Consider the following 22,749-nt stretch of genomic DNA (forward strand, 5'->3'; position numbering starts at 1 on the left):
AACACACCGTAGAAACTTGTTTTGATTAGCAAACGGAAGAGTGCACAGAAATCGTACAAAGCAGAGTGTGAGTTCAGCTGCTGCTGGAACTGATATCTTCCCTTATCTCACGAAGAAATGCTAGAATTCCCGAGCAGGGAGGAGACAGTCCTTAAGGATTTAACCACACTTGAACATCACAACCAAGCAGAGTTTTGTTCCTTTACTCCTAACAAGTTCTTTTAACCTCACTTTCTTTCAAGGGCAGACTTGTGAAAGCTGGGTGCTCAGCTCAAGTCCTGCACAGCCCCAGGCAAGGTGCTGAGCAGGGCAGTGAAGTGGGTACCACAACTGCTGCCAGTGACTTGTAGGAGGAAGGCAAAGTTTTCAAACATGTTTGTGCTCATTAGCACTCTTTATGCTAGGGATTACACTGGCATATTCTCACTTCTGCGATGACTTTGTATCCACTTACCATCCTCGTGCTATATTGACTGGAGAAGTCCTTTCCTAAACTCCACTAATAAAATGTGCTGTCAGCTATCAGTCAAGGCCCTGCTCAGAGAAACACTGGTGGGTGTAGGGACATATATTTGTATTTAGAGTTGTACTTCATGGAACTCAAAGGCACTATGTAAGTGCAAGATGAGGCCAAAAGAAGCTCTGGAGCCATAAGAAGCTTCACTAAAAGCTCATTCGGACACAGCAGTTTGCACAGGCAGTGTGCAGTACATATGACAAGCTGATTAATCGACATGACATGAGCAGAAACTCACGGTAGAAATCAGAACACCTGAGAAAGGCAGAGACCTGCCATAAGAGAAGGGAGAGGGGAGACAAGGAAAAGTGCCCAGGGAGTGGGGTTTCATTAGAAAAACAAGATCAGAAAGAGCATGAACGTAAGCCAGGTTCAATAACACTCCCCAACAGCGAGACGGATGCCTGAAGCCATGAGATGTCTCAGCGGAGAGAGGACACAAGCACTTACGTAGTCCTCAAGCAGGAAAGTAAATGCACGTCAGGCTGCTGCTGTGCTGGAGGGTTTTAGTCAGTGGGAAATACACGCTATTTATAGCACCACAGCCAGGATATTTCCCAAGGTCTCAGCAATGAGAGACCTCCTCTAGAATAAAGGGAAGCACTCAGCAGCAAAGAGGCTATTCTGAGAGGGCAGAATTCAAATCAGTAATGCACTACAGGGCTCATCCTGGCCTCCACCATGAGTGATCCAGTTTGTTCTGGCAGCTGTTTTTGCCTCCCCCCGGCAGCTCAGTACTTAAAAGAGGTAAACGACTTGCAGCCAGTTTTACAGTTTAACTTTGTCCTCATTTATGTCTCTGGGACCATGCACAACCCTGAAATGCTCAGGATATCTAAGCTCTATTATAAAGAGACCAAATATTTTGAAAACAAGTATCCCTATCTTAGAAACAAAGCTGTGATCTGTAGCAGAATAATGATCCTTAAATACCAGGCTGTTGTTAATAGTGCAGACTTTCCTTCACCTGCCTTTGTGCAGACTGTGCTACCCATAAACTCCCAAACAGCTTTTGGCTTCTCCACCTACAGCCAGGTCTCCCATACCAGGATTCATGAGGCTTCATGAGTCCTAGTTTGTGAAAGAAACCAACTTGACTGAAATGACAGTAAGCCACCCTTTACCTATAGCCCTCTCTCCTTTGTTATGAGATGCACTATGAAGAATGAGTTGTTATTGATCAAAACTAACAGTCTATTTACAACACAACTGGAAGTGATTTTTATAATTAAAAGTCCAAATTTCATACATCCAAAGAGGATTCATTTTCTCACTGGGCCCAAACAGTGGTGAAATTTCACTATAATTCTGGTTGCTTTAGTCTGGCCTATTCTGTGTTCACAATCCATTTTCCTGATACAAAGCACTGAGCTTGATTGCTTGGTGCTAATTCAGAAGCAGAAGCGTTTGATTCTCAATTGGTGCTGGAACACACATTTACCATTTTCCTCCTTTTAAAGACTCCATATTTCTTTTCAGGCCTTTTGAATCAAAAGAGTATTTCCTCCCTCCCATTCTTCCTGGCATTAACTCCTGATACCGTCTCTGTCAACAAGAAGAGAGGAAAAATGACATGGTCCTTGTTTATTTTGTTCACGTGAATCCCTCTGCAATGTTATTTGAACATGTTACTGCATTCCTCATTGTGTAATTTGGGAAACAGTGAGAAAATTGCTTTTATTCTGCAGGCCACCTAAAATGCTGTAAGTCTCTTACCATATCCCTGTAGTCATCTATTTTCAAAACTGAAAAATCCTGGTCTGTCTAGTTGATCGTCATCAAGAAGCCATTCCATGCTTTTGGTTATCTTTCTTGTCTTTCTCTGTCTTTTCTAGTTACATGAGGGAGTTTGGAGGCAACAATGGAAAAAATTCTTCTGGGCTTCTGGTATTAACGTGGAGCCTGTGCGCTACACCCTCTGAAGATGTATTGTCCTTATTCCAAAGAGTTTATAACTTACACAGTTTGTAGAAGAGATGCTTCTCATTCAAAGAAAAAAAAAAAAAGCTAACATCTCTCCCTCCCACACCCCAGAAATTATGAGAGAATGAAGATTTGAAGTCAGAGTTCTCTCTCCTAGTCCTTTGCCCATCTTTCCTGAGCTTAAAAAGCAGAACAACAAAAAAACCTACAGTGAGCACACCTGGATGCTGGTATATTCAGTTAAAAATAGCCCTGATAAAAGCCATAAAATTTGCATTTTTGCCCAGATAAAAGTAGCATTAACACATAAGCTGACCTAGCTATATGAAAGAATGAGATGTTAAAGTATCTCTTTCCATCATTCAAGATCTCCGCACCTGATTTTCTATTTCAAGGACATCTCCAGGGTTCTCTTTTAGGATCAAAAATACATTGAAGCCCTGTAAAGGAAAAAACACAATACCCAAGTCTCAGTGAAAGACAGGTCTCTGTCATCTGCCAGAAGGCACACAACCTCTGTCATAAGCAATTTGAAGATCTGCCCTCACCATTGCACGTTGGAATGGAAACTGAGCTGCTTCAGAAGAGATTCAAGAAGTATTAAGAGATAGAAAAGAGATACAAACTCGTATTTATTTTTTACTATATAATGTCTCTAAGTTTGGCCAAGGCCAGAAGATACTTTGGCCTATAATGGATCTACCTTTACCTCAGAATTGACCTCTGCTTACAAAACAAACATGCATCAGAAGAACATCAATAAGCCTGAGGAATATAACACTAGAGCTTCTCTAGAAAAGAGCCGTGAGTTTGTGGGTAAAACAGCAATCTAGAGCCTTTTACTTCCAACTATATTCCAATAATTAATTACAGCTACATTAAGGAACACTGCAAATAGTTCTAGCCAACTGACACTTCGTGATTTAGAAAAGTTGTGTTCAAGTTTTTTTATAGCTTTTAAAAAATATTTTAGTTGAAATGATGCATGCCAGCTGTTTGTCTCAGGGTTAGTATTTTCTGCAAAAAAATCAGTTTTGCTGTTTACAGGAATAATGCTTGGAAACTAACCATTGTTTTATCCATATAGAAACCTGTCAACTTTTCCTGTTAAATACTCAAGTGTATTCACTGCACTGGAAATTTTATTGTAGCTGAGATGGCCTGATATAAGTGCTGAAGAAAGTCTTGTGCATCTGAGAATGTGTCTGTTTTTAAGTGATCAGTTTTACAAAAGACATTTCTTCTGTTGTAATTTTTTCTTCCTGTTTGATTACTTTCTCAGCTAAAAGCATCTTTGCAGAACTTCAGTAGGTTGAGATGACAGTTGTCAAAATGAAAATTTGAATAGCAAAAGGTTTTCAGTTTGCTTTTCAAAAAAAAGAATTATTTGTTTATTTTTTCTGTAATTGATTTGCAAAGACCAGCCAAAAATGCCACAATTAAAGGTGATCCAGGATGAATTAACCCTCCTTCTCTTCATGTGTCTTCAGGTAGGTTTTAGGCTAAGTACTATTCTGTCCACCAGATTCCAGCTTCAGTCAGAGAACAGTGCATTTGTCATAGAAGAGGAAAGAAAAAAGCTTTTTCTTGTAGGATTCTTCATTTTTTTTTATATTTTTTTTTCAGAATTTAAAAAGTGGCAAGAAGGTCCGAGAAGAGGAGCATCAGTCTTTTGTCTGCAGGTGTGAGATGTTGCCCTGAGGAATGGGACAAGTCATTCACACCACGCTTGTCAAAGCTGGTCCCTCATTCTGTGTTTCTGGGAGTCTGCCTTGGGCCTGGGGGTTTGAATGTCTGAAAGTGGTGAGCACTGGCCATTGCAGGAGAAGCCAGTGGGAGCTGCAGTACGTGCTGCCAGGCACTCTCAAAACAATTACATCAGGCATACACAATTATGACTACCTGTAATCTTACTCTTTTTTACCGTAGGTTACCAGCTGTAGTAGGAAGCCGTGATACCCAGAATTGCTATTCAGGTGCTGCAAATGGAGATAAGTCAGTGTCTGCACATGGCAAGGACCTGCATGGTGGAACACCCTGGAATGCCCCACTGGGAAGTAATTTTGCCTTCGCAGCAGAGTCTGAGCTATGCATTGAACAGTGAAAAGAAAATCAAGTATTGAACTCACAAACTGTGTCATCTATTATGCGCACCAAGCGAGACTCGGTTCCTGGGCAAAAATAGTCTGTGACTGATGCACCTGTGCAAGGTGGCAAATTAATGGAGTAGAGACAATTTTACTTGCAGCATTTCTTAGCTTCAAGTGCTGAGCTGTGCAACCTTGATAATGTTCTTTTCACATACTGTTTTGTGTGTAATTATTACCTATATCAGCTCAAATTTAAAAATAGAGTACGTCCCTATTGAATGCCTCTTTTAGGACACAGTTGCAGCTGACAAAGGTGCCAATAACCTGCAATTCCTGCTGAAGGCTACTGGCACCGTCACAGCAACACCATCCAAACTCTGAAAGTTTCAAAGCTTCTTTCAAAGCCCTGGGATGAGCCCTCCAAAATGAAGGCAGCCAAAAATCTCTTTCCACTTTCAAAATGTTAAACCTGATGAGATAAAATAACAGATAATTTGAGGAAGGAGCTAGTTTCTAAAACAAAGTTATCAAAGTAGGATAACACTCCAGGCAACCAGCTCCCACACCTTTTATCATCATCATTAGTCATTTATATTGCAGCAGCATGCAGCATCCCCTGCTGACGTCTGGGCTAGAAACCAGCCACAGATAGTGAGAATGACACCCAGCCCAAGCAACTTACAAAATTACGACAGTATGAAGTATGTGAAGGTGAGAGGGGAAGGACAGAAGGTTGAAGTGAGTTGCTGGAGGTTGATTTGCACAAACCTGGCACAGCCAGAAGAGCCAGGCCCTCGATCCACAGGAGCAGCTGCCCCTTTGGCTTGGGCTCAGAGCAAGCATGGCATAGGGGAGAGGCGGCAGGTTGAGTTGCACCAGCCCCACGCTCCCAAGGAAACAAACTGGCTGTGTAGAGAGAAACACAGCCGGGAAACACGAGAGTGAGGTAACACATCTCCTCTACAGGGGTCAGGGTAGAGCCCTGTGGAACAGCAGAGAAGTGGTATTTGGGAGTGAAAAGGTCACAATTAACTCACCAAATGCTCGGGCAAGACCACCGGGATGGGCAGTGAAGAAAGGAGTATGGGAAGAGCTGGATTTCCTAAGCCCCCTGCACCGGCACACTGCTATAACTAGTGCTTGCTGTTGGGAGTTGTGGATATCACAGTCACAGAACAGTTGAGGTTGGAAGGGACCTCTGGAGATCACCTTGTCCAACCCCCCTGCTCAAACAAGGCCACCTACAGCCAGCTGCCCAGGACCATGCCCAGACAGCTTTTCAATACCTTCAGGAATGGACACTCTACAACCTCCCTGTACAGCCTGTTCCAGCACTCAGTCGCCCTGACAGCTACATGTTTCTTGCTCTTCAGAGGTTTTTTGTTTTTCACCTTGCATCTGGAGCAATGCCCTTTAGATTCACTTTTTAGAAAAATAGAATCATAGAATCATTTCAGTTGGAAGAGACCCTCAGGATCATTGAGTCCAACCATAATGTAACTCTAGCTCTAAACCATGTCCCTAAGAACTTTGTCTAAATGTCTTTTAAACACCTCCAGGGGTGGTGACTCCACCACTTCCCTGGGCAGCCTGTTCCAATGCCTGACAACCCTCTCAGTGAAAAAGTTTTCCTAATATCCAATCTAAACCTACCCTGGTGCAACTTGAGCCCATTTCCCCTTGTCCTATCTCTTGCTGCTTGGGAGAAGAGACCAACACTATCCATGCTGCAACCTCCTTTCAGGTAGTTGTAGAGAGCTATAAGGTCTACCCTCAGCCTCCTTTTCTCCAGGCTAAACAGTCCCAGTTCCCTCAGCCGCTCCTCATTAGACTTGTGCTCCAGACCCCTCACCAGCTTTGTCACCCTCCTTGGAACTCTCTCCAGCACCTCAATGTCCTTCGTATGAAGAGGGGCCCAAAACTGAACACAGTATTCAAGGTGGGGCCTCACCAGTGCCAAGTACAATGGCATGATTACTTCTCTAGTCCTGCTGGCCACACTACTCCTGATACAAGCCAAGATGCTTTTGGCCTTTTTGGCCACCAGGGCACACTGCTGGCTCATGTTCAGCTGGCTGTCAGTCAACACCCTCAGATCCCTTTCCACCAGGCAGCTTTCCAGCCACTCTGCCTCGAGCCTGTAGCGCTGCCTGGGGTTGTTGTGACCCAAGTGCAGGACCCTACAGCTTATTCCTATTCTCTTTAAAAAGATACAAATGTTGTGGCTATAGATCTGGAGAGATTATTTGCATATGTCTCCCAACTCTGTACAATGTGCCTAACAACCTATGTTCTTTCTCTGTCTGCAGTGGGTACTGTACTATATAAGGAACATATTTTGAAAGCTAATGTAATGCAACATACACATCATGTTGCCTCAAGGTCATGCTAAATTGTGTCTGTTTATATGATGCATCTTGACATACTGTAATGTAGTGCCAGCAATTTAAAACAATGTCAACATAAAATATGAAGAAGACCAAGAACATAGCCACAGAAACTGAAAATATTTTACAGATTTCTTATATTAAGAGTATTCAGTAGCACACTGGTCATTCTTCTTAAGGATTTAGGGACAGGAATGTATATTTTGCTACATTTTTCTTCAATGAACACCAAGAAAAATTCCATCCACAAAACCTTGAGTAAAACTACTGTTAAAAGGAAAGCTAATCTGGATTTATGTCCCCAGAACAGAGGCAAATTTAACTCTGATTTTTTTAAAACATAAAATGGATTCTTAAAAAATATTGCTTACAATAAAGAGGCTGCTAATAATAAATAAAATATTCATAGTGTCTGAATTATGCAAAATCAGTCATTGGAAATGACTGTAAGTCCCAGGGTCCTAATAACACACAGGAAGAGCACCAAGTCCCACTGAACTGGTGTGATAAGTAAATCAATAAAAACATACCTAGAAACAATAGGTTCATAATGTTTCATTCAACTTAATTTTCAAAAGAAATTGTTTATCTATTAAGATCACACAGACCTGTTTTCTATTCTAGCAGCAGTCACAGCATCCCTATAGGGTTGATGTTTTCTCAGTTCAGATATTTTTCTCACGTTTGTTAAGTATCCATTTGGCTCTACCCATATTTTTAAGGCCAAATGGTTCTCTAGGGAGATATTTATCCATTTCTTCCCTTTTCATGCTGTAAGGTAGCATCAGGGAGTGCTGGGGTGAGGTGACTGGTAGAAACGAGCATATCAGTAACAAAAAAAACTTGTGATCACAGACTATCTAAACCCACAGAAGATGGTAGTCTTGCAGTGCAACAATATTCTTCAGGCTCTAGTGACAGAAAGAACTTTCTTCATGAAGCAAAATTGGGAAATGAGCAGTAATCATAGAAGAAATATTCAGATATTACCTGTTCATGACTTAAGGAAATTCGAATAGATATTAAAAAAAATGAAGATCCTGCACGAGTGGCATTTCTGAGATCAAAAAATTAAAAAAAAAATAATAAAAAAATAAAGACACAAAAGGCACTTGGGCCAAACTTCTCCAAAGGCCATCTGAGGGCAAATTCAAAAGTCTGAACTAAATATTAGTTAACCTGGAAATTCTGACCAGAATCATTCGTACGCTAAGAAAACTTCTGGATTTACTTTACTATGTAGTAAAGAAATGCAGGGCTGCTTGGCAGGTAAAACTCAATGCTGGTTCAATTCTGGATTGAGAAATGTTACCTTCTAGAGAATACTCACAGACACTGGTAAACACAATTAATCTAATCAGTGACACTACAAGATTCCTAGGTATTATTATTTCAAAACCTATCTGTAATGTAAATTAAAGACGCAGTTGTCCTGATTAATGTTAGATGTGAAAGGAATACGACTACATGATTGAAAAATTGAATGTGCAAAGTGCTTTAGAATACAGCATCACTCTATCACCCATCCAGAAAACGTGAGACAGAGCAAGATGAAAAATTTTATCTACATTCATGAAGGTGCTCACTGAAGCTCCGGAGAACCAAACTCTTTTTCTTGGTTTCCAGATCAGTACCTTACTCTTTACACCACATTGTCTCTCTGGATCATCTGGTTTAAACTGATGCAGCTCAGCTTCAGTTTATACCAGTTGAAGTCTTGCAGCGTAAGCTTTTTAACAAGTCACTTTGCAGCACCAATAATTTAATTCAGCTTAACAGAAATATAGAAATAGAAACAGTAAAATGTCTTTTGACCTTTGCTGTTGGCTACAATCAAAACTGTGCAAAAAAAAAGAGCAGAGAGAAAATGTAGGACATACGCTTAAGATGATGAAAAAAATGTTTGGGCATGTAACGCAGTACATTGGCAAAAACATTCAGGAACAATTCATCCTGCTGAAAATATTATTCCCAAAAGGCTTCAAGGGTCAGTGTCATCTTCTATTATGCACCACACAAGTGCCAGCCATAGAAGACCCACCCACAGGCCCTACACTCTTGGGCAGGAGGTCACTAAACACCAGCAATTGATCTATGGCTCTAGATGGCTCTAGAGACTCCAAGGATTGACACCAAAAAAAAAAAAAAAAAAGAAAAAAAAAGTGCACCTTTCCTTTTTTTTTCTACTATACATACTATTTTGCTAATGAAGAAGATTAATAAAGCACTAATAATGACACTGCCCTGTCAATTCAGTGTTAATCAATGCCGATGATAAATGAAAATAAATCAACACAACACAGAAAAACATCCTTAAACTAAATTTCTTTCCGTTTCCTCCTGATACAGAAGTAGCCTTCCAAAGATCTCCATTTGCTTGAAGTAAGTTTTCTCCAAAGACTTCCCAGCTGTTTAAATGCATTCACAAAAGCCTGTATAACTTAAGAATTCAAGGTAAGTTCTATTTTTCTTGTCTTGTCTGTCCTTAGGTTCTCCCAAACATCACTGACACAGGTAATGCATGTGACCTTTGTTCTCCCCTTAGGGTTGGCATTTTGTGGCACCCTCTACACCACTCTATTTTACGCTGAAGCTGGAAGCCGTGTTGCGCACGCCACAGGTCCAGCAAGGGCCATCCTTCTGTCACCCAGAGACTTTTTTTGTTGAGTTTGGCATGGGCATTGCCTCAGTCAGACCACAGACCTGGCTCTGCATCTCCGGAAGCCTTTCAAGTTGCAGTCCGACATTTGAACCATACTTTTCAGTTCCTTAGATCTCCGGATGCCAAGCACACTTCAATAATTCACACAGAAACTCAGCACAGTGACTGGTGACTGAAATGCAGCCAGCTCTCGAATGAAGTGCAGGCAGTTACAAAGGAAAGAGCTGTGCCAAATGGTCCAGAGGAGAGGAAGGGATGAAGATTTTTTTTCTGAAGAGAAAGCGTATGGCAAATTTATACAGGGAAATGTCTTATTCCATGAATCAAAAGACATAACCTTTATTTGCCAAAAACTGAAGGGCCTAAAAGCTCATAACTCTACCTTAGTATAGCAATTATATTATCTTTCCTGTATTTTAAAAACCCAACACAAAAGTTTAATGTTTCTGACAGTACTTTTCAAATAGAAAGTGAGAGTTACAGTAGACAAACTCCAATTTAAAATCCCAGTGGGGCTGACGGCTGCGTTGAAGAAGAAAGCTTTTTCACAAGTGCAAGCTTGTGGGTTGATTTTAATAACGGACATTTTCCTTTCACAGATCCAATATTTATATTCTTTTTGTTATTCGAAAACCTGTCTGGGGACACTTAAATCTTCCTGCATCATAATTACACTTGTCCACATTTCATGCCTATAAGCAGACTAGGACCTATGGCAGCAGCCATAGGAAAACTGGACAATCTATTCTGCACGAGTTAGTAAGAAAGACTCCAGTTATTTTTCCAAAAGGATAATCTGTTTTATGGAGAAGTTAATTTTGTCAAATTTTCTGGAAGCTAAGGTTTAGCCAAGAGCATTTTTTGTCTTATTTCTGAAAGAAAAAATCCAGAGGACTCCTGAGTCTGTCTTCCCAAGTTCATGACTCTCTTTCTTCCAGTTGTTCTCAATTTCTCCTTCCTTTCTCCAGCCCTTTCTTCACTGGAGCTTGCTTGGAGTGTGCAAGCCAAAGCAGGAGCTGCTCACTGGCAGGGAGCAGTTGCAGGTAGCTTGCAGAGCAAAGCAGCGTTGCTGCGGCTCACTGTGCTTGAAGGGAAAGAAAGACAGATGTAGGTTGGTAGAGTCCTTCCAAGAGAAAGCTTAGGGTTGTACAACTCATAGCTACATTCAAACCCCCACGAATAATCCAAGAATCAGGCTTTTTATGGAAACCCACTGGCGGTGTTTTACTTTTAATCCCGCTGCGTCTTGGTCTACAAATGTCAAAGGCGTATCTGTAGCGATGCGCTGCTGCAGGCTGGCCTTGGGAAACCCTTCATAAAAATCTGTCAGCGAGGCTGGGTAACTTCCCTCCTCTGACGAAGTTATCCGCTCTGGTCACGGCTGCACTCTCTGCGCTCTCCCTGGGGCTACAGTAAACATTACTGAGGAGGAAACCTGCGTGGCTTACAAATGCACAGCACTTCACTGCATGTAGATATTTGCAAATTATTAAGGAATAAAATATCTTTGTTACAGATACCTGCATGTACACCATGCTCCACCAGCATGAGGACCATGCCACCCTCCGTACATTTCACATCCAGTTAAGAACAAACTCTTCCACAGTACACTTGCAATAACATTTTTGCTGTATGCTGCTGCCTCTTACAGGAAGGATGGCTGAGTGGCCACAGCACCAGGTGGGAACTGGGGAGTCAGGGCCTCTGGAATCCTGGGTGCATCTCCATGAGCTTGGTGACACCCTTTTTAGGTGTGAAATTGGTCAGTGTGAACGTCCCTGGCTCTGAGAAGCTTAATCTCTGTCCTCCCTGCTCATTAGCATCCCCAGGTATCTGCTGCCAGGAGGATGCTGTGCAGAGCTACCAAACATTCATTGAAGCACCAGATTTCCATCTTGTCAAGCATGGTACAGGCTGCTTCTCCCTCACTGTTGCCAGGTAGTAATTGCTAACCAGGAAAACAAGGTTTTGCAAAAATGACTGCTCTTCATAGATGGCACATTTCCCTCTCTCAAGAGCCATAAACCCTCTGTCAGGACAAATCTCTGCTGCCTTCCTTCTGTTTTCTCATTCGTGACCTCTTGTAAATGCTAATTTGGGGTTTTTTTTCTGTGTAATTCTGTTGTCCAAACTGTAAACACTAGAATGTTGCTAGTCATCTCATCAAAGGAAGATTTACAGATGTTTCATCTTCATTATTTTATTATAAATTTACACTTCTTTTTTGTTGTTGTTGTTGTTTTTTAATACAGCATAGTAAATAAGGTATTCAAGACCTCCCAAACATGGGTTATAAATCCTGTTCCAACTCGCAGTTATTTATAACAGACATCACCTATATCTCTGCTGCAGTCATAGGACTGCTGCGCACATATCCATGCCCAAGGCAGCTCCAACATAGCCAGGAGGGAGCAGAAATTTCCCAGAAAGTACAAGGGGCTTCCACCCACGTGAAGAGCAGCTACCTGCAACTACAACCACAGTCCTGCTACCTTCATTAGATGCACCTCAAATCCCCTGCCCTACCATCTTCCGTCTGCATTTTGCTTAAACCAGCTAGATCAATGTGAGCTGGGTACATTAATGCTGGCAGTTTAGTATGAGTGTAAACAAACACCCTAAATGGAGATATGTAGTAATTTTATGAGGAGGAAGAAGAAATCAGTTCCTTTCATTGTCGATCATTTTCACAGAGTTTTGTGGCTGACAAACAGGCTCTTTGAGTGATACTAAACAAGACGTGTGCTAAATCTCTGAGACACTCAGTTGCAGAGCAGCTCTGATAATACCAGTGGATATCTGCATGCAGAGGCGTTGTGCAGACACCGAGATATGCCCTGAACATTTGCTGAAGCTCTAAGTATGTGGCAGATAAATATCTGAAGCAGGAAAATAATTGAAAGATTCAGGCAAAGAAATAAAGTGCAAAGATATGGTCCATTCGTATTTCCTACCACAGCAACTTGTGATGAAACCAGCTAGTGGTGTGATCCAGATGTGGAAGAAATCAGTGGCACAAATCTCACTGACTCCACCAGGTACTGGGTTAGGCTTTGAAAGCAAAAGGTGCCCAGACAAGCAATACTGGCAGAAACAAACAACACTTTTTCATAATTTAGCCACCCAAATCGCTAGTGTTATATATTGGCCCCTTATCCCTGCCTTAGTCCCTGAAAATGGCCCATATGGGAAGTTATCAGCTCCAGTAGCCTCAAAAAAGAGGACCATGTGACAAAAAACATTCACAGAAAGCCCCTTTCTTTTGGCTGTCCTACTCTCGATAGTAACAGCTTGTACTGAGAACAGTCCCTGCCTCATGCTGCAGCTTTGCTTTCTAGCTTAGGTATTTAAGGAAAAGTATAGATACACCCACAGAAACATTAATGGAGGTCAGTGGCAAATTAATGATCTTCACTGCAAAAAGAATTAAAGATAATGAAAGTATTAATAATTCATGCCAAAAATCAACATGAAGATCCACATGTGATGCTGATAACTAGGACTGTGTATGTGGTAAAACAGGCGGTGAAACTAGTTACTTGCCTTTTGGCCACCTTTTGTTGTTCTGTGTGCTTGTGGAGTTAGTTATGGGAGTTGTATTCACTGCTAATAGCTGCATTCTATTTCATAAGCACAGGACAAAAAGGCTCCCAAATTCCAAGCACACCCTCCTCTTGGGTAAGGTGGGGAGGGGGTCATGTCAAGCCTCGCAGCCATTCTGAGCACCTGCAGCTCCTGTGGGTGCAGCAGGGCCAAATCCTGCCAGCGGCTCACAGAAGCACCTGCTGCTGCCTCTTGTCCACAGCCAAGCAGAGCACTGAGCTCCACACAGCCTTGTTTTCCAGCCTTCAGGACCTGAATTGCACATGTGCTGTAATAGATCCAAGAGGTTCCTTTTGAGCTCACGGTCCTGCACAAGCATAAATCGATGTATTTATTGTATTCTAGGTTATGTGAAAAAGCATCAGTCTTGCCTATTTGTGCTGTATCACCCAATCAGTAAGCTAGAAGAAGTAGGGCCAAATCCCGAGAGGGTTAAGCCAGTCAAGCTACATCAATGAACACTGTCTGAAAAAGGTAGACATTGTTTGGCATATATCTTAAACTGTCAGGAGGAGCAGCCAGCGAGCAATGCAGTACTTGACCTGTCAGCATGATACAGATCATTTACATAGCTTTTTACAAACATTAACAGATTAATCCTCAACTTGGGACACACAAGCAAGGTTCAGTAGCCCTGATGAACAGATCTGGAAGCTGACGCACACAGTGGTTGTAACCTGATTTCCAGGAGAACCCAGCATCTCTATAAAAGTACAAGAGGGGACAGGACTTCATAGCTCCAGACTAGGGGAAAAAGTCTGAAACAGACAGCAGCTTTGGCCTGGCCATTTGTGTCCATGGGGAACTGAGGTTATGGCAACTTTCTTAAGTGCAGATTTTCTGGCTCCTCATCAGTTCACACTGGCTGTAGGATGGGAGCTCTCACCCCAGCACAGAGGACACAGGCACGTTCATGTGCAAAGCACTGCATTTCTCACCCCAGTGCAAATCAAGCAGCTGAAGCAGAAAAGTCCTACCAGATTGCAATCTCCTTACCCAAACAGCTATCCAAAGCATTGCAGCTCACAGCATTTCAGTGGGATCTGGTTCTAAAAACAGTAGCAGTCATCATATACTAACACATGGGTGAAAGTTGTGCCAAAGGCTTGGGCTTTGCAATGAGGAGCCGTAAGGACCTGTGGTGGGTATGGCCCACAAGATCACACTGACAGAGCTCATAGACTAACAGAGAAAGTGGGACATGGCCATGGCCCATGAGGCCATGCTGGCCCTTTCATTGAATCACCTGGGAGCCATCATTTGTGCACACAGCTGAAGGGTCTGTTCTTAGCGGTATCACCAAGGGCTGAGGAGTTGCCCATAGTCCACAGGGGACTGGGAGATCAGGTCCTTGGAGAGACACGACAGGGAGCGATCCCACAGAGATGTCCCTTTGCAGGAGGGGCATGCGTGTGTGTAACGAAGGAGTGAGAGGCTCAGTTCAGATGCACACACACCAGGATAGATGTACCCAGAGACACTGTCATGGGTGTTACTGATGTGTCTTCACACAGACTGGGATAGACACAAAAAGGGACAAAGGAGAACGTGTCTGTACAGGCATCTACTAGAGACATGTGGGCAAGGAGGACACACCAGCAGATTCTTAAGATACATAGTAATTCATGTGTTTTAACTTGGTAAAAATATTTGGGATTTATCCCTGAAGAACTGATGTCAGGAAGGTCTCCTCTGTTTTATGAAGGAAATTGCTTATTGATCCTGTCTGTTTGCATCACATTCACTCTGTACTACTCCCATGCTCAACCTGCAGGGAGATCCAGAAAGGTTGTTTCTCTCTTCACGCGCGACTTGACTTCTGCAGGGAGATGCTGCACCTCCACGTGAGGCTCCAGAGAAGGACTGTGGGTAGGAACAGGTTGTAAGGTAGGGAGAACTAGTGTTTCTGATGTTAAAATCGCTGTGATGCCCACTTGGTGTCCCTGCTTCATGTACTCATAAATCTACAGAAAGCCAGATGAGAGATCACAAATGAATTTTGAGACAGATTCAGCAAAACTATTATAGGATTCTCTCTGTAAGATTAGGTATGCCCTGCTTTATTTATTTATTCATTTTTCAAAGCAATATAAGCCTTTAGCGATGCTTTCGATCCATCTCCTCTCGTGAAACGTTGCAGATGTGACTTGTGGTCTTTTACTAGCTTACTAAAATTCATTAAGGAGGACTGGGATTATCCTGTGTTGATCGAGCACGGATGGAGCAGATGATCTGTGGGTCCTTCTGTACTAAATATCCATTGCTTGGTTTTCAAGGTGGGAACAATGACTAGACCCAAAGATACTAGTGATCCCTTACAATTCCATTAGAAAGCACATGAACAAATGCTGAATTTGAGGGATAACAATTAAGAGCATAAGTAACAGACCAACCCTTCCTCAACCAGCTCTGATTTGCTAGTGATGTTAAAACAATATTAAAAGGTACATCGCAGTGCACTCTCAGGGTGTTTCCAGGGACATGACACATGGAAACACTCTGAACATTATACTAAATCATGTCAAAGATGCTGTTCCCTTTATACTGAGTTAATAATATCCCAGAGTGGCTCTGAAGATGCAGGTACAAGGTGGATTGTCACACATTTTCACAACAGCTTTCCGAGAGTGCACCCAGCTCGGCCAAGATCCAGAAGATTTTGGTCCAACACAGAGCATTTGTTCTGGAATGAAAACACAGGAGCCCAAAACAAATGGATATGACATCAGTGAAATGGATGACTCTTCCTAAGGAAAGCTTTGTTTTTGAGCTTTGATTAATATGGACAGAGAAAAAATACTATGTTCAGCAGCACAGAAAAAATACTATCCTAAGGGTCACTGTGGTCACCCATTAAGAGCCACTTTCAAGAATGCTTTAAAAGCCATTTCAAAATCCTACCTTCTTCTGCTAAGTAATATGTGATGCTTCTATATTCATTGAATACCTGAACAAAATCATCTCAACCAGTTTTTGGTTTAGGCACAAACTAAAATAGAAATTCCAATAACACACAGGTCACAGGTCCTAATAAACAGGCTTTCTATCTGCTTTCTCATCGAAAAAGTTAAATGGTTTTGTTTTCAAGCATCAGACTTGTCTTCCTTAAAGGAAAGTTGCTTTAATTCTTAACATAGCTCAATAACATCTCACTTTACAGACAGTATTGCTAGGTTTTGGGATGTGACAAAGTAAAGTCCTAATTTTTCTCACCAAATATATCACAGTTTTGCATGGAGGAGAAAGTGATGCTTTTCAATATCAGAAGATATATGCATAAAATTATAAGGCACCATTTTTCAGAGGTTAAGAATATGCATTGCATTAATATCCTTAACAAATGGGCAACAAGCTATCAAGGCATGATTTATATTCACAAACACCACATTGTTTTCTCCTCTCACCACTCCTTTCTAGCTTGGTTGAAAACTGGAACAGGCATTCCTCCACCCTGTTTTCTCATGAAGAGATGCACGAGATATCCTTTACCCTTTTTGCAATCTCTTATTTCTTCAAAGCTTACTGATCTCTTTGGCTCATCAACTTTTCTCCAGGCATTTTGCTTCTGAGGCTTTATTTATGTTCATGGACTTCAGTAGTTCTCCAGTGCTTCTTAGCCAACTAAAAACCACCTTACCTGTCAAAGTTCAATAATTACCCTACCGTAATAATTAGATTTTATTCCTGATCTGTTAATGTTATGGGAAATATACAAATATTACAAACCCCATGCTCAGATCCTCAAAGGCATTTAGATCCCTTAGGCCCCCTATTTTAAAAAAGAACTAGGGGTCATATGGTATGTTAAGCTCTTAAACACCAGCATGTGCTTGAACTTAAATGCTTTTATGTATTCTAATATCCAAGGTTCCATGGAAAAATTGCCAACTTAACTGGAAAAGCCTTTCAGAACCACTTTTATGATATTTACAGGTAACATTAGGTCTGGTTTAGGACAGAGGGCTGAGGTAGGCCTGGGATGACTCTGTGCACCACCACTGCTGATAAAAGTAGAATGTAAGTGGCTGCCCTGAGCTCTGTGCATTGGAGAAGAGTATTTTGAAGCAAGTTATGTAATTGCTTACTTTAATGGAGCATGTACTGACTAAGGCAATCCTTTCTAACCATTTTTCATTGTAAGCCAGTAAAAAGTTCATGTCAGAAAAAATGTAAGTGTGTACTTAATGCACTAGGGTGCACTTTAAGTTATCTTCTTTACACTTCTCAGGAATAAAACACAAATGAGATAAAGTTTCCAGTGGAAGTATTGCTTTTAATCAGACTTTCATACCCTTCTGTGTTAGTATGTCATTGGGTAATGGGTAAGTACAATACCTGTCAGCATCCAGAGGTGTGTCACACCTGGAGCTGGATAAGTAGACCAGAGTGAGCAGACACCTCTGAAGCTTCTGGGAGAGTTTGCTGCGGAGCTCATTCCAAAACTCTGGCACGTTTACAAAAAGCTTTTTTTTCTAATTTTAGCAGCTACGTAGTTTTTGTACAAACTGTCTGTTGTTTTTTTCATAAAGAGGATAAAAAGCTGAAAGATTACTTTGGACAGAGGAGACATACCAGGGTTAATAAACATCAGTGTTAGGTAACATATTCTCTGTGTCATCTTTTTTGCACACAAGTGCTGGATTTATAATGACCTGTGTGAATTCTTGATAGAAAAGCATCAGTCTTTTTACATTTTAACTGGATTTTTTTCTATGTTGGAATTTGATTCATTTACCAAGAGCCCTCAAAACTATTACATACCCACACAACTATCCCTAAACCCTGACAGCTTAAACAGAGACACATATACAACCTCCAGAACCTGTGTGGCACATTTAGGATATTTCTGTTTATTAATTTTCCATTTAATCTAAGATATGCTTCCCCTGTGTAGTAAAGCAATTACATAATTAATGGTTACATTCAAAGAGAACGGCTTGGGAGAGAAAAAAGAATTTTTAGGACAACCGTGTGAGACTGGAAAGGAAGTATGCATCAATAATTCCCTTTCACATTTGATACTTCAACTAGTATTAACGTAAAGGTCCAAATGCAAGTCATTAAGAAAAAAAAAAAGAACATAATTAAGAAAAACTTTGCAGGGACAGTGATGAACTGAGAATAAGGACATTTGTGTTCAATTCTGAGCTCTTCCCTTGCCAGTATAGCTTTGGGCAGTTTCTTTGTTCCTCAGTTCCTTATCTATTTAATAAGGATATTAACACTCAATTAATTCTACTCTTAGCCTGCCTGTCTTTTGAAGGCCTCCCAAAGATTTTTGTAGTAGAAACTACTTCTTGTGGTATCTGCAAAACTCTCAGCAAAAAAGAGGCCTCCTTTTTGTTGAAGACACAAGAAGAATTAAAGGAGGGGATCACAATCAGAGCTTATGTCCACCACAGACCTGATAAAAACAGCTGCTTAGCATCAGTAATATGGGGCTATACAATATGTACTGCTAAAGGTGGCACTTCAGAGAGCTTTTAATTAAAGAGCTGACCTGTGAAGGCAAATAAATATTGGGACAGCTGTGGCAGATGTAGTTAAAAATATGTAACATTTCCCTCTCTCTCTTTCTCTCTCTCTCTATATATATATATTAAAGTTTTGCAAATTTTCACTGAGAAGAACAGATAAACAGATATCAGTACAATTTCTTGTAATAAATGGAAATCTGATTAAAAATGTTAAAAGGAAATGTGCCATTTTGAAGTAATTATTTCCATACAAGCGGATTTTTAGAGCTTTTCATTTTTAAAAAACATTATGTCATTTAAATTTCATATCCTGGTTTATGAAAAACACATATGCTGATCTACTAAAATTTCTTGTCAGATAAGTATTCTTTCTATAGTTGTTTATGCTTAAGCAACAAATGTTTAAGACTCATTTGGTTTTGTTTTGGATTTTTTTGTAGGCCTTTAAAACATTGGGTTTTTGCTGGATCTTGAATCGAAACAGCTCAAGGCATTCCAAGTACAGGAACTGCTTAGGTATTGTGTTATTAAAGTATGTTTTTCTTGACTAGAAATAGTTGCTGCAAGTGTGGAAAGTATTTCCACTGTTCAGTATAACTTCCCTGAAAATGCAGATGGTTCAAGCTCTAATTCACATAGTTTATCTAAAGAAACAGTTCACTAGACTGAAATGAAATACATGTGTTTTCAGCATCAGACCTTTATTGAGTAGTATCTTAAAAGAAAAGGAAATTGCTAATTTAATTTGCTTTATAATTGACAAAGCCAAATACAGCAAATGTTTAAAGTAAATAATTGAAAATGTCCCTAAATAAAGAGTTCTAAATCACAGTAAATCATTGACAGAAATGTCTACTAAAGACAACAAAGATCCTGTACTGTGCAAAACTCTCCTAAAATCACACACTCTTCAGAAAATAATCCACTATTCTTGCTATGTATATGTTGCTATTATGGGGATAAAATAAACAAAACCATTGCTGCATTAGTGTACTGGATACATTTTAAAGGTTGCTATGCTTGCTTTCTGCAATATTTTTCATTCCTCCATAGTGCATAATCTAGCACCAAAAAAAATCTTATGTACTGTATTCTGAAAAGGAACTGTTCTTTACAAATTATAGTGAAGGAAATATTACTTGTTATGTAACATATATCTTAATAATATAGACATTTATAAGCATGCAAAATTGCATAGAGAAGGAAAACCTAGATGATTTTATGCTTCATATTTCAACATATATCTACATTCTGTAGGAAGTTTACTATAATTATGACTTCATATTGTGCTTCTATACCCTAAAGATAAATATGTTCCTGGATCAAGTAAAGAGCTAAACATCATGTATTAACTAGAAAAATGGAAATATTTAATGTAGTAGAAAGCTTGCTAAGTACCCTTGAACCTAATAATAGTGAGTACTTTTGTAAGATCAGTGATATTTTAAAGGAATTATTTTTGTTATTATTGTTTTTGATGAGTTGCCAGAAGAATTGAAAATACCTAGCAGCAATGTTAATACTGTCACAAAAATAAATAAGGCAATGAATGATTCCAATAAGAATACCCTTCTCTCAGATTTGGAGACAACTAATAAAAGTAAACTTCTGCATACTCTGATAGTTCTTCGCTAACAACGTATCTGTACAGCTGCATGATTTTTAAGAATGCAATTAACCTATTTTTCTTGTCCTAATTACAAGGCAAAAGGATTCAGATGGGTAAAAGGAAAAATGATTTTGTTTAGAAGAGAAACATGAATTATGCCTGAAGCCTAATAAAACTGTTTCCATGACAATCAAAGACTCTGATCTTATAAAACCTTTCATAATTTATTCACATGAGTAGTTCTTACTCATATGAGTTGTCCCATTGATTGAAATAGAACTGCTGATGTGAGGAGAGATTTGCAATGGGAAACTTGAATTTAGGATGCAGCCCTTGTTGACAGAAAGAGCTGAGGGGGCTACTCCCACAAATAAGAGCTTCTTTCAACAGTGAAGATTGGAAGAAAACATTTATGGGTTGTGTTGTCCTTTCTCAGCTTTCCATATTGGTTTAGTCACACATTTTAGATGGTAAAATACACAAAAATATCTACTTCAATGCACATGTATGCATATTTTGAACCTTTATTCCTAAAATCAAGGTTGGTTCCTCTGAATCCTACTGAAAAGGAATGTGAAAAGGAATCGTCTGTTTCTTCCTACTGCAGTGATTTGAAAAAGCTGCATTACCATTCTCTCCCTAAAAACTGTCTTATGGAGTCCTTCATCATACAAGGAGATGTATTAGGAAGTACCACAGAATTTCATCTTCTGAATAGGATTTAAACTCTGATTCTTGTTCATGAGTCCTCATGTGGCCTTTTTGTTTTGGCTCTTTGCATCCTTCTCACTCTGAAAAACAGCTGCCAGGAACCTGTCACCTCTACACCCAGCTGGACAGCCTGTGACAACCACCACGCAAACCCGCTCCTGGTCCATTTCTAACCCCACCAAAAGCAGAGGGATCGCAAGGGATGACCCTCAGAGCGGGGGCAGGCCTTTACCGCAGTTTGCTCCTCAAGATGCACTCAACTTGCCCTCTTCCAAACTCAGTGATCAACCAGAATGTATATGTATATTTCACATCACTACTTTTTCATTTTTCAATTCTACCCTAATTTCTGAATCAGAGATCCAAGTAAACCAGGCTTTCTGCAGAACTAACCTGTTCTTCCATCTCAGTGTAATCACTATATAATTCCCGATGTGCTTGGCAATTTCCTGATAATGACCCTAAATTTTGTTAAGTCAAGTAGTTAGTTAGTAATATCACCCTGTACTCCCCTAGCACCCTTCATCCCAAAGATGAAAGCACATTACAGCTGTTAATGAAAAATATCTTGCAACATCCACTGAAGCCATTTGTAAGAATTCTCAACACCCTGCTAATACATGACAAAAATTACTTGATATGAGAACATCTCGTACTGGGTTTGCTTATTTTATGACATGGATCATCAAGAGTAACGTTGTCATAATTCACAGTTGTCATTTTTTGGCTTTCTGGCATGTGTAAAAGGATCTGCCTCCCACTGTACCTAAAACACAGCATCCAAGTCTGCATTTGATATTTGTTTCCCATGGGAAACAAAACAAAGTAAATCTTTTGTACCTGCAGATCTTGCAGTCATTCAAAAATGTAGTTTTTATTTACTCAGATAATACTTATTTAGAACTATTCTTACATTGATAGAGGATTTCTTTTACCTTCTATTTTTGCTATCTAGCAGTCAGTGCACGACTGAGGTGCAGGGCAGGTATAGGACCATGACCCCAGAGAGACAGACAGCAAGAGAAAGAGGAGGCAGCAGGGGAGTAGAGGGAGGGAGGGAAAGAGAGAAATATCAAAGCAAATTCTTAACCATCCTCTTTAGCATGGGAATATGTACAATACAGCTACTGATGTTCCAGTCCAACTGCAAATGACAGCACAGGTGTGCACAAACACCCACACGTACATACACACTGTCACAAAGCAAGGGAGAAAGACAGAAATGATCTTACAAAGCTGCTGCAGTAATCAGAACACTTGCTCCTGGAGACAACCATACAAACAAACATTCTTTTTTTAGCTGTCTACATTTTTTCAATTTTCATTTGATTATTGCTATTATTTTTACCTCTCACTATAACAGAAATATGGTTGTTATTATTAAAAGGAAGGAGAAAGGCCTTACCATGCAGTGCATCAGGAAGAGATGAGAATCACAGAGCATGCTGCAGAGATTAAGCTCAGCATGGCATTCAGATATCCTTTGGAACTGAAGAAAATTGTCCAACCCATTCTTCCTAACAAAGCGGACAAGTTTTCTCTAGGCTTGAATTTTTCACCAGAAGTCAGATCCTTACTGTGCATTATATTTTCTTCTTCAGGAGATATATTTCCTCCAGTTAAGTTTCAGCTCCGCAATGCCATTTCCAATCAGCTCTGAGAAGTTCTTCACTCCCAGATTCGTGGTGTCATCAGAGGGACTCCAAAGAAAATCAAAGAAAGAAAGAAAAGAAGAAAAGAATACCTTACCAAAGACCTGAAATTACTATG

General features: G+C 40.3%; 1 protein-coding gene across 1 annotated transcript in view; it reads right to left on the reverse strand.

Moving 5' to 3' along the window:
- The window catches only part of TUNAR (transmembrane neural differentiation associated intracellular calcium regulator), a 28,542-nt gene extending 6,040 nt beyond the window's left edge, over positions 1–22,502 (reverse strand). Inside the window, exon 1 of the mRNA XM_082058128.1 lies at positions 22,385–22,502. Within this exon, the coding sequence (XP_081914254.1) occupies positions 22,385–22,423 (39 nt within the window). The 5' untranslated portion in view covers positions 22,424–22,502. The remainder of the gene's footprint in view (positions 1–22,384) is intronic.
- Between the last annotated feature and the right edge of the window lie 247 nt (positions 22,503–22,749).

The sequence above is a fragment of the Streptopelia decaocto genome (assembly GCF_964273445.1).
Source record: "Streptopelia decaocto genome assembly, chromosome: 7".
Taxonomy (NCBI): Eukaryota; Metazoa; Chordata; class Aves; order Columbiformes; family Columbidae; genus Streptopelia; species Streptopelia decaocto.